The sequence below is a fragment of the Perognathus longimembris genome, chromosome 7, assembly GCF_023159225.1.
Source record: "Perognathus longimembris pacificus isolate PPM17 chromosome 7, ASM2315922v1, whole genome shotgun sequence".
Lineage (NCBI taxonomy): Eukaryota > Metazoa > Chordata > Mammalia > Rodentia > Heteromyidae > Perognathus > Perognathus longimembris.
The window spans coordinates 7,265,675-7,283,770 of record NC_063167.1 but is presented as its reverse complement, the minus strand read 5'-3'; the positions used below and the strand labels follow the sequence as shown (position 1 = coordinate 7,283,770).

The following is an 18,096-nucleotide window of genomic DNA, read 5'->3' as shown; positions in this document are numbered from 1 at the left end:
TATGTGGTGCTGGGGAATCGAACCCAGGGCCTCATGTATACGAGGCAAGTTCTCTCGCCACTAGGCCATATCCCCAGCCCTCCCTTAGCTTTCTTGCTCCAGGCTGGTGCTCTACCACTTGAGCCATATCTCCACTCCCAGCTTTTTGCTGGTTAGTTGAAGATATGAATCTCTCAGGCTTTTCTGCTGGCTTTGAACCATCACCCTCAGATCTCAGCCTCCTGAGTAAGTAGGATGACAGTGCCCAGCTAGAAGAGGGGAACTTACTTTTAAATTTTATTGATTTTGGGGCTGGGGATATGGCCTAGTGGCAAGAGTGCTTGCCTCGTATACATGAGGCCCTGGTTCAATTCCCCAGCACCACATATACAGAAAATGGCCAGAAGTGGCGCTGTGGCTCAAGTGGCAGAGTGCTAGCCTTGAGCAAAAAGAAGCCAGGGACAGTGCTCAGGCCCTGAGTCCAAGCCCAGGACTGGCCAAAAAAAAAAAAAAATTATTGATTTTATTAACTTATTTATTTTATTTATTTATGTGGTACCAAGGAATTGAACCCAGGGCCTCGTGCATGCTAGGCAAGCACTCTACCACTAAGCTATCTTCCCAGCCCAACTTTCTACTCAGATTTCCAATTATTCACCAAGACCCCAGGATCTTGGACTAATGAGACAATGAATTCTGTTTTTGTTTTTGTTTTTTTTTGGCCAGTTCTGGGGCTTGAACTCAGGGCCTGAGCACTGTCCTTGGCTTCTTTTTGCTCAAGGCTAGCACACTGCCACTTGTGCCATAGCATCACTTTCAGCTTTTTCTATATATGTGGTGCTAAGGAATCGAACCCAGGGCTTCATGTATATGAGACAAGCATTCTTGCCACTAGGCCATATTTGCAGCCCCTGATACAATGAATTCTGAAGCTAGCAGGGTTAACACAGGTCACCAAGCGGGGAGAAAGGAAGGAGGGAATAGCTTGGCAGCTTGTGCCAGGCCCTCAGGAATGGGGGATAAAAGCTCAGTGGGAAACCTTCAGTAAAGGGTATACGTGTCCCTTAGTGGGCTGAGGGGTTTCTGGTTTGAAATTGGTCATCAGGTGTTAAATCCAGTGTTGCAGAGTGACTAGGTAACTAGAAAGAGACTGTGCCCCATGAGAAAGGAAGAAAAACACAAAGGCAATCTCAGGACCAAAGCAGGGAACCAGGGCCCACTCTATCCTGGAAGACAAAGGCCCCTAGTTCATCTCCCAGACAGTGTTCTCTTTGTTGTTGGTCATGGGACTTGAACTCAGGGCCTGAGCACTGTCCCTGGCTTCTTTTTGCTCAAGGCTTGCACTCTGCCACTTGAGCCACTTCTGGCCTTTTTCCATATATGTGGTACTGAGGATTCGAACCCAGGGCTTCATGTATACGAGGCAAGCACTCTTGCCACTAGGCCATATTCCCAGCCCCTATCCCTGAGCTCTTTTGCTCAAGGCTATCACTCTACCACTTTGAGCCATAGCAACACTTCTGATTCTTCTGGTGGTAAATAGGTGATAAGAGTCTTATAGGCTTCCCTGCCCAGGCTGGCTTCGAACCTCAATCCTCAGGTCTCAGCCTCCTAAGTAGCTAGGATTATAGGTTTGAGCCACCAGCGCCAGGCTAGGCAGTTGTTATTTTATCAGTGTGATGTAGTAGGAAAGGCAGGTAACTTTGTACATAACTAGCAATAAGTAAATAAGTTTTCCCACACAAAGCAGACATGGTTTTGGTTGAAAAGTAACTCCGAGCTGAACATAAGCTTGTAAGCTGACATCCTGAGTAAACTAGCTACGTTCTTATCTTGGTTCGGGCGAAAGGGCAGGGACAGGGGCAGAGCACTGTTTTCTTGGGCCTGCCTCTGCATTCTCCTTGTGAGTCTTGCCACGTAGGCATCCCTGGCACGGTGCCTGTTGCACATAGACAAGGGTGCCTACAGCCCTGCTTAGGAGATCATTGGTCCCCAACAGCCTGGACATGTGACCCAACTTGCGAATGATCCCAGTTTGGTCATTTATCCAAGCCTGAGGACAATGGGTTGTGAGTTGGCCTTACAATCAAAGGGTATGGGAACATGGTGTCTTTTCTTGGTGGCTTTTTATTTTTGTATTCTTTGTGATCACAGACATATAAAACAAGCCAGGCATTTTGTACCCTGGAACTCCATTACTTATCTAGGGCACTATATCTCATTTAGCATCTAAGAGGGAGGGGGAGAGGGAGGACGGAATGCAGCAATGGACATTCTTGAGCCAGTTGATTAGATTCCTTACTGGTCCAGTGATTGTTTAGCCTTAGCTTCTGGACCCATGACATTTTTACTATTATTCTGATCTATTTTCTCCTTCCTTCCTTCCTTCCTTCCTTCCTTCCTTCCTTCCTTCCTTCCTTCCTTCCTTCCTTCCTTCCTTCCTTCCCTCCCTCCCTCCTTCCCTCCCTCCCTCCCTCCCTCTTTCTTAATTTCTCTCTCTCTCTCTCTCTCTCTCTCTCTCTCTCTTCTTTCTTTCTTTCGGTTGTGGGGCTTGAACTCTGGACCTGTGCACTGTCCCTGGGCTCTTCAGCTCAAGGCTAGTGCTCAACCACTTCAGCCACAGCGCTACTTTGGGTTTTCTGATAATTAACTGGAGATAAGAGTCTCATGGACTTTTCTGCCCGGGCTGGCTTTAAACCATGATCTTCAGATCTCAGCTTCCTGAGTAGCTAGGATTCCGGGCATAAGCCACTAGTGCCTGGCCCATTTTCGAATTTCTCTGTCACTTTACCTTAACCTTCTGCCTTAGGGTCATGGACATATAATCTCAGGATTGGGTGTCAGATAGATAGATAGTCTTTGGCACTGCTACCAACTGGCCTGTGGCCTTTGTTACTCCATGCTTTGGTTTTCTTCCTTATCACAAAAGGGTCTTGCTGTCTTTAATTCTAGGAGGCTAAGATCTGAGGATCGTGATTTAAACCCAGCCCAGGAAGAAACGGCCATGAGCTGCTAATCTCCAACTAACCACCAAAAAGCCAGTAGAGGTGTGGCTCAAGTGGTAGAGCACCAGCCTTGGGTGAAAAAGCCAAATGGGAGCATGAGGCCCTGAGTTCGAGCTCTAGTGCCAGCGCAAAAACACTCACAAAAAAATAAGTAAATAAAAATGAGGGCTGGGATGGAGCTCAGTGGCAAAGCGCTTGCCTAGCAAGTGCAATGTCCTGGGTTCGATCCCCAGTACCAAAAAAGAAAAGACAAAAAAAAATACAGTTAAAAAAAAACCCAACCAAAAAAACCCCCAAAACCAAAAGAGTCTCTCAGCTTCCCGTTACACACAAGAATGGGTGCCTCCTGCAATAAGTTGTGGCTGAAGATGGGTGTGCACCAATGCATCTCTTCTCTACACTGTACTCCGTGCCAGGCTCTGATCCAAGGTCAAGGTCGAGGACACGCAGACAGTTCAGGACCACACAGTGCAGAACGGCATCCACCAGTCCCCAGGGTGGAGGAAACCCAGATTTCCTGCCTCTGGTCTCCCCGGCAACCACTGTACACAGAGAAAAGGGGCAGCTCTGCCCTTTGCCTCCCAGTCACGGGCTCCCACCAGGGTACCAGGATGCAATGCCACCAGGGGGCCAGAACACAGCCCACTCTGACACCAGGGTCTCCAAGGGCCCGGGCAGCAGCGTGGGGGCAGTGCAGCCACTGAAGTAAGAGACGGCCCTCCTGTGACAAGCTCTGCACTGCCCGGCAGTTCACACGCTGCCCCAAGATGGCATCTGAGCCTGCCCAGACTTGGCCTCAGCACTGAGCTATCTCCTCCTCCTCCCCATGGAAACTGGCATCTAAAGTGTATGTGTGGGCTGGGAATATGGCCTAGTGGCAAGAGTGCTTGCCTCCTGTACATGAAGCCCTGGGTTTGATTCCTCAGCACCACATAGAAAATGGCCGGAAGTGGCGCTGTGGCTCAAGTGGCAGAGTGCTAGCCTTGAGCAAAAAAGAAGCCAGGGACAGGGCTGGGGATATGGCCTAGTGGCAAGAGTGCCTGCCTCATATACATGAGGCCCTGGGTTTGATTCCCCAGCACCACATATACAGAAAATGGCCAGAAGTGGCGCTGTGGCTCAAGTGGCAGAGTGCTAGCCTTGAGCAAAAAAAAAAAGAAGCCAGGGACAGTGCTCAGGCCCTGAGTCCAAGTCCAAGCCCCAGGACTGGCAAAAAAAAAAAAAAAAAAAGAAGCCAGGGACAGTGCTCAGGCCCTGAATCCAAGCCCCAGAACTGGCCCTAAATAAATAAATAAATAAGTTGTGTGTGTGTGTGTGTGTGTGTGTGTGTGTGTGTGTGTGCACGCACATGGAAGTACTGGGGCATAAACTCTAGGCCTGGGTCTTAGCTTTTTCCACTCAAAGCTGGCTCTCTGCCACTGGAGCCGACAGCTCCTCTTTCAGTTTTTATGGTTCATTGGAGATCAGAGCCTTTCTGGCTTTGAACCCTGATCCTCACTCAGATCTAAGGCTCTTGAGTAGCTAGGATTACAGTCCTGAGCCTCTCACTCCTGGGGACATCTGATTGTCTCAATGCTTGGCTACTCCTGAGGTGTGAAGCTTCTGGATGACATCCAGCGGTGACCAGCTTCATGATCTGCCAGTGACCCCCAACCCCCAAGTGGAGCGTGAGATGAAGCCCTCACCCCGCTCCCCACCGATCTCACAGGGAGGCTAGACCATGGGGGTCCAGGCAAGGTGGGGAGGAGCCCCGTCTGCCTGGCCTGCAGCCCAGCTCAGAGCCCATGTCAATCAAATGTATGGAAAGAATGAACCGGAAGTGGGGTGGGGAGACCCTGACTGTGCAGACAGACCGTCCCATGGGGGAGCAGAGAGCGAAGCAGGGTTACCGACCAGCTCTTTCTTTACAGCTCAGGAGAACACGTGCAATGTGGGGCTACAAGGCATAGCATTGCTGTGTGCCCACATTTTAAAGACACCCCCCCCCCAGGGAAACTTCCTAAAAATCAGAGCACCCTATGGCGGAGTGCCGGAGGCCTGGCGCCCCATTGCAAACCTGCCAACGGATGCCAGCTCACCACGCAGTGCCTCCGGCCCTGCCAATGCATCACCGCCCACAGGCGGCCCAGAAACAACCTCGCATCGCCCAGCACGTGCGTGGACTCCACTCCCCCAAACCATGCCAATGTCCTCCAGTGGTCGGCATTTCCATCTCCCCCTCTGACCCCTGACCCTTGACCCATGACCCTCAGGCTTTCTCACCCTGAGAAAGATCTGGAGAACAGGGAGTGGTGGCCAGGTGGCTGGGTCCACTCCCAGAATTTGTGGGTTAACAGTGTGGAGTGCGCCCCAGGATTCTATCGTTCCACGGGGCTCCCAGATAGTGCTCCAGGTCCCGGAGACGGCGAGAGGACCCTGGGGTGGGGTACCTCCTCTGCTTTAGCACCCCAAAGGCACTTCCTATGGCATAACCCCGTGAGGTGCGCACTGCCGCCCCTGCCCACCGCTCCCTGGCGCATCTGGGGGTGCGGATGTCACTGTGCAGAGACAGCCCCTAATCCAGCCCCACTGAGGGGCCTCTCTCGGCCTCCCCCAGCACCCAGGCCACCAGGCTGCTGTTCCCCATCCTTTCCAGCTGCGGAGTCACCGCGTTGCTGGGAGCGGAGCGTGGGCCTTCACCTCAGGACGGGCTGGGTGGAGCGTGGCGTGGTCGAGACCCACGTGCGGCCTCTCCGTGCTTTCTCGGATGATCCTCTTGTCGTCAGGTCCCTGGCCGGTTCCCAGCAGCGGCGTCGGGCATCGCCGGAGCACAGAAAGGCAGCCCCATGGCCATGGCGATCCGCTTCCGGGGCTCAGCAGCCCCGGGCTTCCTCCTGGCCCCCTGCCCAGCACCCCTTCCCCTGGGGGACATCTGGACACTCATGACCCGATGATGACAAAGCCGCCGCCTCCTCCATCTCTGCTTCAGCACCCGGAATCTGAACGTGCTCCCCAGGGCAGCGTCCAGGAGGCTCTCCCGTCTCACTGAGCACAGGAGCCCTGGTCGTCTGTCCTAAGGGAGCGACTCCCAGCCCAGGGCTCGACAGAGCGTCCTTCCCAGCCTGCATGGTGACAACCAGTACCTTTGAGCATGTGATGGAACTTTGGAGAAGAACAGAAGAGCTGCTAAAAATAAAAAAGTCTAAATAATCAATACTGGGTCCCAGTGCACTGTGTGCCCGGCATCTTATAAGGATCGTGTACTTACTGGTCCTGACATCTGTAAGATGGAGGAGTTGTTGGCTGGCCACCTGTGGCTCACGCCTGTACTGTAGTCTTTGCTACTCAGGAAGCTGAGATCTGAGGATCCAGATTCAAAGCCAGCCTGGGCAGAAAAGCCCCAGAAACAAAGCCAGAAGTAGAGCTATGGTTCAAGTGGTAGAATACCAGTCTTGAGGTGAAAAGCCAAGCAAGCATGTGAGGCCCTTAGTTCAGGCCCAGAACCATCACCACACACACACACACACACACACACACACACACACACACACACACACTACACCACACCACAACTTTCAATAATTTTCCTAAGGTCAGCAAGGAGTGAGAGGTGGAATAAATAGGCCATTTGATTGCTTTATAGTCTTGCTATGGCCTGGGCATTATCACTTGGCATTTTTCTCAAGGCTCACACGATACCACTTGAGCCACAGTACCATGTCCAGCCTTTTCTGCTTATATGGTACTGAGGAATCAAACCCAGGGCTTCCTACATGCTAGGCAAGCACTCTACCACTAAGCCACATTCCCAGATTCTGCTTCCGGCTCTTGAGTAGTTAGTTGGAGGTATGGACCTCGCAGACTTTTCTGTCTGGGCTGCCTTCAAATCACAATCCTCAAATCTCAGCCTCCTGAGTAACTAGGAGACAGGCATGAGGCACTGCACTCAACCCACAAGCAGTTTTATGGGCACACACAGGTGCCCGTAAACTTCATTTCTGCTGGTGTCCACGGGCGCCTCAAGTGCCACGAGACTGGAATCATGTGACACTGTATGGTCTGTAAAGCCTAGGACCTTTATTTGACCTTTCATGGGAAAAGTTTACAGAACCTGGCATAGATGATGCTGGTTTATCAGCAAAAGAAATTTAAGATAGACCTAAGAAAGAACTTCCTGGCAGAGCAATGGAGAGAATATTTGGAGGGGAAGTGAATCCTCAACTCTGGAGTTAAAAGGATTTCCCCCCCCACACACACACACATACACACATTAAAATGGAGGCAGCAAGCAAGGGCAAAGAGCTGGGTCTGGAATCCCCGGAGTTCTTTGTGCCTTCGGCTTTGTTTGGACTGTTTCCCATGGTTGATGTCCCCGGACCACGGCTACCACTGCCTGTGCATGCGCTTCCCACCATGAGCCCCGGTCACCCGCGGCTTGTGGCTCCTCTGTCTCACACACAAAAGCCAAGGTCCCGCTCCCCTTCCAGAAGCCGGCTCCGAACCCCCAGTGCCCCTGCCCCAGCTCTGCCCTCAGACTCCCACGCCCGCCTGGCACACTTGAGGAGGGAGGCAAGAACAAGCATATTTGATTTCTTCTAGATCTGCCTGTTCTCCTTGGTGTCTGACCCCTGGCCCTGGCTGATCTAAAGTAGTAAGCAGCCTTGGCACCCCGCGGGCATGGCAACGGGAACGGGGTGGGGGTGGGGGGGGGACAAGGGACTTAGATGAACCAGGTTTTCTGGTCCAGACAGCTGACCATGAGGGAGATGGTGGGGGTGGTATACAGCTCTCCTGAAGTGACCCTTGGAGCCAGATCTGCTGGGATGGAGACAGATATTCTGGGTGGGCATCCTGAGTCTGGCCTAGGTGACCCCACTGAAACATGGAATGGAATCTAGGAAGGTCTCTGAGGGTGCTGAGAATCACTAACATGGTGTGCAAAGTGTGTGTGTGTGTGTGTGTGCACATGCATCTCCACGCTGGTGTCAGACTGTTGGGGTCAAAGGCCTGGGGACAGGACAGGTGGGGAGTGCGGACCCCAGAGCTGGAGGAGTAGGACCATGGGATCATAATGAACACCACTATTTCCCAATCACTTTGTGACTCTGAATATTAACTTCCGGGGGACGGGGACCCCTCAGCCCCCACATCACCCCTTAAGGGGTGTAAGTCGTGCTTAATTGAGTGAATTTGAGAAGAAACGTCCTGCGGTGGAACCCTGGGTCTCGCGTGTGTCACACAAGTGCTTGCAATGTGTTTAAAGATGCCATATGTACCGGCTGCCCATGGCTCACGCCTGTAATCCTAGTCACTCCAGAGGCTGCGATCTGAGGATCGTAGTTCAAAGCCAGACTGGGCAGGAAAGTCTATGAGACTCTTACCTCCAATGAATCACCCCCAAAAAGCTAGAGTGAAGCTATGGCACAAGTGGCAGAGTGCTAGCCTTGAACACAAGAGCGCAGGGAAAACACCCAGGGCCCTGAGTTCAGGGCTCATCTCACACACACACACACACACACACACACACACACACACAAATACACTTATGTCCACGGAAGACTGAGGCAGCCACAGTATTCTAGCCACAGTGAAAGGAATTGCCAAGGAGTATGCCTCTGTTGTTGAAAGCTGTGGAGAGGCAGAACAAGGGGGGCCCCGGTGGTCCATAGCTTCCCCTCCCCCAGGTTCAGATATCCCCCCCCAACCGCATTCGGCCAAGGGCATTTCTGCTCTTCAGGTCTCAAGCGACTCCTCTACTGTGTCACAACTTCATCCAGGGGACGCCGGACAATCAGGGGGCTCCAGTGTGCCTCTGGGTCCTGCCCTGCAGCACGGCCACCATGCCAACTTGAAAAGGCCACTGGGCCATTGGGTGAGACGATGCATGCGAGGCACGAGGCACTGGACAGACCAAGTTCCAGATCAACTGCCCACCCGCCTGGCCAGGGCCTCCAAATCGCCTCCAGCTTCTCATCTTGAACCTGTGGCAGTGCTGCCGCTGGGCAGCAGAGGGCGCTGTGGATGCGGCTATCGAGGGGGGTGTGGGCCCCGTGGTCCAGAGGACGGGGCAGGAGAGCCACCCTGCAGCCCCGGGCCTGGGGCCCAGCCTGCGGCCTCCTCCACCGCCTGTCCCCTACTTGATCTCCCGCTGCTAGCTACAAACCCCAGGCCTGGCTTCTCCAGACCTCCGGGGCTCAGGCACAGGCCAGTGGGGAGGTGGCTCTGCGGCGCTAGACATTGATGAAGGACCCCTGGTCACCATCGGCCGACTCGGGCTCCACGCAGCGCCCCTTCCTCCTCGTGACCCTGCGGTTTCGGTGGAATCTGGCATAGCAGCGCAGCCCTGTGCAGAGAGGAGCTGGGGATCAGGCCTGGGGCCTGCTTTCCTTCCTCCCTCCACCCCGTCCCCCCTCCACCCGGGGTCCTTCTCTACTCTGCCCTAAGGCCCCTGGGCACAGCAGAGCCTGGATGGGTTTGAAAGGAAGACTGGGGGACAGGGTGGGGTGAGGGATATGGGGTGAGGGGTGGACGGGGGATATTTAGAGCAGTGAGGATAATAGCCTACAGTTAATAATGTACCCGTGGGCTGGGAAGATGGCCTAGTGGCAAGAGTGCTTGCCTTGTATACGTGAAGCCCTGGGTTCGATTCCCCAGCACCACATATACAGAAAACGGCCAGAAGTGGCGCTGTGGCTCAAGTGGCAGAGTGCTAGCCTTGAGCAAAAAGAAGCCAGGGAATAGTGCTCAGGCCCTGAGTCCAAGCCCCAGGACTGGCAATAATAATAATAATAATAATAATAATAATAATAATAATAATAATGTACCTGTATCAATTTTGCCCCACAGTAATGAACATAAAACAAGACAATAAAAATAGGGAAACTGCAGCTGGGTGCTGGTGGTTCACACCTGTCATCCTAGGTACTCTGGAGGCCGAGATCTAAGGGTCTTATCTCCAATTAATCACCAGAAAAGCAGAAGTGGAACTGTGGTAGAGCACTAGCCATGAGCAAAAGAGCTCAGGGAGAGTGCCCAGACCTTGAGTTCAAACCCCATGGCTGACTATATATATATATATATATATATATATATATATATATATATATGTCACGTGTGTGTGTGTGTGTGTGTGTAAACTGCAGCTAGGTGCTGGTGGCCCACACCTGTACTCCTAGAATCATAGTTCAAAGCCAGCCCAGGCAGCAAAGTCCATGACATGAGACTTCTATCTCCAATTATCTCCAATAAAGCACCACCAAAAAGCCAGAGGTGGCTTAAGTCATAGAGCGCCTCAAGCAAAAAAGCCAAGAGAGGGGCTGGGGATATAGCCTAGTGGCAAGAGTGCCTGCCTTGGATACACGAGGCCCTAGGTTCGATTCCCCAGCACCACATATACAGAAAAAAACGGCCAGAAGCGGCGCTGTGGCTCACGTGGCAGAGTGCTAGCCTTGAGCGGGAAGAAGCCAGGGACAGTGCTCAGGCCCTGAGTCCAAGGCCCAGGACTGGCCAAAAAAACAAAAACAAAAACAAAAACAAAAAAGCCAAGAGAAAGCACAAAGCCCTGAGGTTTTTTTTAAGCCTTAGTATGGGGCCCGCGTGCATGTGCGCATGCACACAGAGTGTGCGGAAATCATTCCAGAGGAGACATCTGTCAATTCTCAGGAGTTGCTCTAAGACCATGGTGGAAGGAGGGACTGGGCAGCGAGAGACAGCTCGGGTTCAGCTCAGCTCAGGCTGCCTTCACTGAAGCTGACTGGAGAACGGGGCTCCGTATCCTATGCAGGCTCGTGCATGCTTGGAAAATTTCAGGAATACTCCTATACTACTTTAGTTTTTGCCCCCCCCCCCTTCCTTCCTTCCTTCCTTCCTTCCTTCCTTCCTTCCTTCCTTCCTTCCTTCCTTCCTTCCTTCCTTCCTTCCTTCCTTCCTCCGTCCCTCCGTCCCTCCCTCCCTCCCTCCCTCCTCCCCTTTCAGGGCATCAACACCCAGTCCATCCTCTCCCGCGGGGCCTCAGCCCCAGCCCCAGTCCTCCACGGCAGGTTTGAGTGGATCAGGGTAAAATGGGGCTGGCTGTGAGGACCCCCCCAAAGCCTGGCACGCGGGGCACACAGGGCACGCGTGTGCAGGCAGACACATGGACAGCTCGAGGTGGAGCTCAGGGAGTTCAAGGGCCCGAGAGGCCCCGGGGCGCATCCCCCCCCCCGGTCCCCCCCCCCCAGAACAGAGCGCCTCTGTGCCAGCCAAGGCCTCTCAGGATCGGATGGAAACGGCTCCGGCCATCGCGCCAGCTTGTATTTCAAGGGGTGAGAAAAACAAATCTGAGAAACAGCGCCAGCAGTGGCGACAGCGGGAGCCCAGCCCCGGGGGTGGGGTGGGGGTTGGGGGGGCTCCAAGCAAAGCTGATCTAAGTTCCCAGGTTCCGTTCCCAGGGGATGCTCCCCCCGCCCCCACTGCCCCCCCCCCCGCACCCCCGGGTCTCTCACCTTCCATGCACATGCAGTCGTCGAAGCACTTGTTGTTGAGGCCCCGGTTGTGGGGCGTGCACAGGTGTCCCCGCAGGTCGCAGCAGGCCCCTGGTGACACACCCCGTACGCACGGTCAGCCCTGGGGCTCCCCCCTCCCGCCCCGCCCTGCGCACGGCCCCATTGGACAGGAGTGCCCGTCACCTCGGAGGTGGGCCCTGCCCCAGCAGGCTGGGCCACTGCGTGTCATGGCTGACACCCCCCGGGGGCCACTGGCAGAGACCCCCAGCTACTGAGCAGCCATGGGCGGAGTGAAGGTGGGGTCACCTCCCAGGGAGCTGGGGGGGGCCAGGTGTGGAGTCGGCGTGGACGTGGGGGCCCTCAGGGCTCATGGACGCCAGTCCTCTGTGTTCGTTTTTTTTCCCCAGTGACAATAAGGACAAATGGCCGATGGCCTCCAGCGCTGGCTGCGTCAGAAGCCGCCTCCCCCCACGGCCAGCCCCAGCCGAGGACGGACGCAGAGGACGCAGCAGCGAGGGCCAGGGCCGGCCTCATCTTCCGGGCCACGCCTCGCTCCAGGGCTCCCGTTTCCTGGGCTGAGACGGCAGGTTACTCCGCTCACCCCGCTTGCTCTCTGCAGGCCGGGCCCCAGTGGCTCACCCCTGTCACCCTGGCTACACAGGAGGCTGAGATCTGAGCACTGCAGTTCAAAGTCAGCCAGGGCAGAAAACTCCTTGAGATTGTTTTTTATCTCCATTTAACCAGCAAAAAGCCAGAATTGGAACTGTGGCTCAAGTGGTAGAGCACCAGCCTTGAGCGAAAATGCTAAGTGAGAATCCTAAGTCATGAGTTCAAGTGAGCCCTAGTACTGGCACACACACACACACACACCAAAAAAACCCATCTACTTCCTCTTCTACTGTCTTTCACAGGTGTTATTCCTTCACACACACACACACACACACACACACACACACCTTCAAATAAACCTCCTGCACTTCTCTTTAGAGGGGAGGAGTTCAGACAGGGTCTCGGTATGGGATTACAGGAATGTACTGCCAAGCCGGGCCCTTCCCAACTCTGCCTTAGTGTCAACTTCTGGAGGGCCTGTCTGCTCCCACAGAGACTGACAGTCCGGATGGAGACAGGTGAATAAGTGAGGACGTCATGGAAAGCATTTCCGGAAAGCCAGGCAGTGACTTGACAGGACAATGACAGCCCTGACCATTGCAGGGTGTCTGGAGGAAGAGGTCAAGAGAGGCCCATGTCCTCTCAAGGCAATGTGGGCTGTGATTAAGGGGCTTGAGGGCCAGGCGGACCCAGGTCTGAGCCACTTCCAAGTTGGGTGGCCTTAGCCAAGCGCCTGTGGCTCACGCCTGCAATCCTAGCTACTCAGGAAGCTAAGACCAAGGTTCAATGCCAGGCTGGGCAAGGAACTTCCCTGAGACTCTTAGCTCCAATTAAACACCAGAAAACTGGCAGTGGCTCTGTGGCTCAAAGTGATGGAGTGCTAGCCTTGAGCAAAAGAGCTTAAGACAGTGTCCAGGCCCTGAGTTCAAACCCCAAGACTGATTTTTAAAAAAGAAGAAGGAGGAGGAGGAGGAGAAGGAGGAGGAAGAGGAAGGAAGGAAGGAAGAAGATGAAAAGAGAAGGAAAGAGAAAAGAAGAAGAAAGGAAGGAAGGAAGGAAGGAAGGAAGGAAGGAAGGAAGGAAGGAAGGAAGGAAAGAAGGACGAACTCAGGGACAGCATCCAGGCCCTGAGTACAAGCTGCATGACTGACAAAAAAATCAACAGCAACCAAACCAAGTTGGGAGGCCTTGAGTAAGATACTTAGTCCCTGTCTTTCTAGGGCCCAGTGGCCTTAGTAGAAAACAGGATGACAGGGTCTCTCTGTATATTTGTCTCTCTCTCTGTCTCTCTCTGTCTCTGTGTCTGTGTTTCTGTCTCTCTCCACCCCTCGGGTTGCTGTAAGGTATTAGATGAACTAATGATGTACAACGGCCACCTCCAGGTGTATTGTCTATAAAGATTCAGGGACGCTCAGGCCCTGCTCTCCAGCCTGGGAATCCCTGCCCCACTCCGCCCGACCCCATCTGGTACCCTGAGTGAGGAGGGGGCTGGCTACCTGGCAGGCAGTCCTGGTGGTGGTCACACGGGTCCCCTTCGGCTGGCGATGTCTCGTTGCCGTCACTGGAGAGGTGGCCCCACTGTTTGTCTGGGGACAAGATGGGTCATCAGAAGTTGAGGTGCAGCAAGGAGAGCAGAGGGACTAAGTGCACAACTCTGGTGTGGCTCAGACAAGACACCACCGCTCTCTGCCTCGCTTCTCTAAAATGGGGCCAGCTGGGTGCCAGCGGCTCATTCAGGAGGCTGAGATCTGAGGATCACGGTTTGAAGCCAACCTGGACAAGAAAGTCTTAGGAGACGCTGATCTCCAGTGAACCACCAAAAAAGCTGGAAGTGGAGCTGAGGCTCAAGCGGTAGAGCGCTAGCCTTGAGCGTGAAAGCTCGGGGACCGCCCCAGGCCCTGTGGAATGCCTCCCCGAGGGTTTGGCATGGGGTAGGCACTCGGTAGCATTTTCTTCCTCAGTGCTGGCTGCAGCTTAGGCTGATATGTCCCGGCCCACTTTGGGCTATCTGCAGGTCACATCACCCTCAATGGGACCCAGACCCAGGAGGGGGAGGGGGAGGCCAACTGGGTCCCAGGTGTGTGTGTGGGGTGTGGTGGGATGGGCCTACCTTTCTTCTTGGCAGAGGGCCAGACCTCGGGTTTTAAGTCTTCGTAATCGGTCCAGTCGAACAAGGCCATGTCCAGGGTGGGCATCACCTCCCCATCGGGCCTGGGCTGGGCCTGCAGCGGAAGACGGAGGGGGCCTGAATCGTTCCCCTGAGAGCAGGAACGGGGCGGGGCCCGGGGTCCTCAGGCCGCAGAGGAGAGGCTGCTCCTCCACCTGTGCATCCCTGAGCCTCTCAGAGCGGCAGCCAAGTGAAGCCCGCAGCTGGTGGCGCACGCCTGAAATCCTCGCTACTCAGGAGGCCGAGATCTGAGGACTGTGGTTCGAAGCCAGCCCAGGCAGGAAAGCCCGTGAGACTCTTATCTCCCATGAACCACCAAAAAGCCAGAAGTGGAGCTGTGGCTCAAGGGGTAGAGAGCACCAATCTAGAGCAAAAAAGCTAAGGGACAGTGCCTAGGACCTGAGTTCAAGCCCCAGGGCTGGCACAATAATACAAACTATATGGCTATGGCCTCTCTCTAGTTGTTTTATTATACTTGTTCTTTGTATTCTTGGAACCACATAAATAATTCCCAAAGAAAATACTTTTTCTCATTCTTGTGTTTGGGGTCATCGAGTGAAGTAAGGGTTATTTGGGAAAGCAAATGTCTTTCAACCGGGGGTGATTGAAATGACAGAAAGTACAACTGTAGTACCTCTCTCTACTGAGTTGTAGGGTCTATTCCATTACTGATGCCTTTAAATGGATTTATTTTGAGAGGTCCCAGAGCCACAGAAGAGTCAGGAGTGATCTGGTGAACTCCTACACAACCTTCTACAATCACCAGCAGTGGCATTTGCGTGAGGGTAGGGCAAGTGTGGACTCACACCAGTTAAGCCGAGGTCATGAGTGTATGGGGATTTTGAGTGATACTGGGTCTGAAATCAAAGCCTTATTTCTGCTAGGTAGGTGCTCTGCTACTTGAGCCACGCCCCCAGTTTTTTTTTTTTGTCATTTTCCTCTAACAGGAGTTTGCTTTCTTCCCCGGGCCAGCCTAGACCATGACCGCCCCCTCCCCCATGAACACTTCTCGTGTAACCGGAGTGACAGGTGTGCACCAAGGTGTCCAGCCCTTTCCTTCTGTTTTAATGCATCGAGACAGGGAGTCTCACAAATGTTTTGCTCGTGTTGGCCTCGAATTCCGATCCTCCTGATCTCAGCCTCTTGAGTCATTGGGATTACAGGTGTAAGCCACGGCTCTAGGCTGGGACATGGTTTCAGAAATGACTGTGACTGTTCTGAGACCTCTTTTCAATGTGAAGTGCTTTCCCAAGTGTCACCGCCCTCTCTGTGTAGAGACCTGAATGCTAGGCTGGCACCTGCTTTCTGGGCCGTGCCCAGAGTGGGCTCAGGGGTCCCTTTCCTCAGGATAGACTGTTGCCCAGCGGGGCAGGAGCTCAACTGCCCTGAGATCGGAGGCCTCCCCATGGCCCTGCACTACTGTCTCAAGGGTCCTCCTGGCCCTGAGGCTGCTGGGGGGCCCTTACCTGGGGCCGCAGGGAGGTGACCGGCAGGATCGGGGACTCTTCCGTGGCAGGCGTGGCCTCCAGCGTGCTTAGGAAGAGCATGGTGGGGGCCAGGCTAGTGGAGGACTCCTCCATGGCCGCCTCCAGGATCTGGTCTTCAGACGGCGCCGCCTTCTTCATCAGGGAGCTGGGGCCTCGGACCAGCGCTCGGCCTGAGACACGGCAGCAAGCACAGGTTGATCTGCTGGCCACCTGCTGCCACCCTGACCCAGCCCACCTTCTGCTGCTGTCCACAGGGTGGCAAGGCCCCATCCCAGCCACCTGCCCTCCCCAGGCACCGGGGCAGGGGAAGCCTTCCTCCCAGCGTTCTGGCTAGTCCACCCAGCGCTGGCAGGGGAGCGGGTGTCACAAGGGAAGGCTTCCTGCAGGAGGCGCTGTTGGTGGGTCTGTGGCGGCCATGGCACCTGGCATGAATCCCAGAGGGAGACTTGGGAACCATCCTTCCCCTCCCCCACCCTGCCCCAATAAGGAAACAGCCGGCGGCTTAGCGGCTTCACAGGGCTGGGCTGAGCCTACAGGTTCCCCTACCCCTTGCCGGTGACAACTCAATGGAAGCCGGAAAGCAAGTGGGAGCAGGTGCATTCTGGGGCCCTGCAGGTGCCCTCCCGCTCATCCTCCTCAAGGTGCCAGCATCCCAGGCTGGGACCCGGTCTAGGTTTGCCCACTTCTTGGGTGGTTGGGGTCTCACCAGGCCTGGCTGCAGGAGCAACTCTCCCCCCACCCCAACCCAGAGGAGGGAGGCGGATACCTCAGCATGTCCATAGCACTTCACTTCCTGGCCCCTAGGGGCAGTCTTGTCCCATGAAGAGACAGAAGCTCCAGGCGGCCTGCTGGGGCTTGGGAGACCGGGAAGTACTGCCTGGAGCTAGCTGCCCAGGGTTGGTTTTTGTTTTTGTTTTTGTTTTTGTTTTTCCCAGAGACTGAACAGGGCCCAAGGAGGGAAGGAAGGCCCGGGGTGGATAAGCCCTTCTGACACACATGGGGCAACACAGGGGAAAGGGGGGGTGTCACGTCTGCCCCAGGGTGCTAGGGTGTAGGTCTGAAATGCATCCCAAAGGCCCAGCCTGTGACCCCCCCAACCCCTCCTGTCTTTAGGGGCGGGGCCTGGCAGGAGGTGAGGTCCTTGGGGGCGTGGCCTCCAAAGGGCTCTCAGGATCCCCGCTCTTCCCTTCTGCTCTCTGCTTTCTGGCCGCCAGGAGGCGAGCAGCTTGAACTCCCACCATGACCTCAATCCAGGCCCAAAGCCGCGGGGCCCAGGACCATGGGCTGAGACCTCTGAAACCACCTGCCAGAGGACAGTGTTTCCTTCTTTAATTCATTTCTCTCTCAGGCTTTGGGGTGGGGGTGGGGGCTGATCTTGGTGGACCTGGCTTCAGAGCCTCTACTCTCTTCTAGTGTTGATTGAAGGAGAGGCTGGGACAATGACGAGCTGTTCTGTCCAAACCCAGCACTTAGAGTAGGATAGATTTAGGTCAGATACAAGGTAGAACTTCCTGACACCGAGGACGATGTGCTCTCCTGCCTCCTCTACTACCTACTGCACCCCTCCCACTGCGGTGAGATCCCTCCACTCTTCAGGGTGCTCATTGTCTGGTGCTACCCCGGAGACCTGGGGTCACGGTTGGCCTTCCCCTCCTGCCCTGGACCACGGCCTCTCCCAACCCTCCCAGGTCCCCAGCTACCTCGGTGCGGTTTCAGCCTGTCTCTGCGTCTCTTGTGCTCCCTGCCACGTTTCTTCATCCTCTCCCATCCTGCAGGCTGGGGCTCCTTCTCGGGGTAGGGCAATGCCAGTCCCAGCAGCAGGCTAGCAGGAGTCTGTCCAGGCAGCTGCCCCCCAGGGAGCCTGGAGGCCTGCCCTGTGGTGACCACAACTCCATCCTGGGCCCGGCCGGGCACGCTGGGGCCCCGCTCCTTCTTGCCCGAGCCCCGCCGGCGGTGATGGCCGGCCTGTGTCCATAGGGCAGCGCTCGAGTCCCTGTGAGCCTCAGGCAGGTTCCGGGCAGGGGTGAGGGAGCCCGCCAGGCCTACCTCCAGCAGCACCAGGAGGCCCAGGAGCAGCGTGGGGGTCCTGCCGAGGGAGGGCCCCGCCATTGGCTGTGCCCTGCAAGGAAAGCAGTTCTCTAGGGTGGACCCCCGCCCCTCCTTCAGCTCCCAACCCCCTCACCTGCTGTGATGGCTCCCCTCGCTCCCCTCTGCTTTTTCTGTTCTGTAACTACACTGTGGCTTGAACTCAAAGCCTCACATTCTTGCTGGGCTTTTTCACTCAAGGCTGGTGCTCTGCCACCTGAGCCACACCTCCAACGTATGGCTTTTTGCTGTTTAATTACGGATCGGAGTCTCTCCAATTGGTGTGTCCAGGCCGCCTTGGA

At 55.1% G+C, this 18,096-nt stretch overlaps 1 protein-coding gene across 2 annotated transcripts; it reads right to left on the bottom strand.

Moving 5' to 3' along the window:
- Window positions 1–9,193: 9,193 nt before the first annotated feature.
- Draxin (dorsal inhibitory axon guidance protein) lies at window positions 9,194–17,818 on the bottom strand. 2 transcript variants are annotated; one of them, XM_048349823.1, is made up of 7 exons: window positions 17,410–17,818; window positions 15,689–15,879; window positions 15,521–15,523; window positions 14,166–14,277; window positions 13,552–13,641; window positions 11,447–11,536; window positions 9,194–9,306 (listed from the first exon to the last, which is right to left on the bottom strand). In XM_048349823.1, exons 1-7 carry the CDS (start codon window positions 17,816–17,818, stop codon window positions 9,194–9,196), a joined length of 1,008 nt encoding a protein of 335 aa, XP_048205780.1. The 2 variants fall into 2 exon arrangements, with proteins under 2 accessions (XP_048205780.1, XP_048205779.1); XM_048349822.1 differs by lacking the exon at window positions 15,521–15,523.
- Between the last annotated feature and the right edge of the window lie 278 nt (window positions 17,819–18,096).

Excerpts from the sequence above, each read along its gene's own strand:
- Draxin (XM_048349823.1), bottom strand. The coding sequence starts at position 17,818 with ATGGCGGGGCCCTCCCTCGGCAGGACCCCCACGCTGCTCCTGGGCCTC. Across the intron at positions 11,537-13,551 it reads CCACCAGGACTGCCTGCCAG|GGGCCTGCTGCGACCTGCGG; the intron begins GTAGCCAGCCCC and ends GTGTGTCACCAG. Across the intron at positions 9,307-11,446 it reads CGACTGCATGTGCATGGAAG|GGCTGCGCTGCTATGCCAGA; the intron begins GTGAGAGACCCG and ends CTCTCTGCACAG.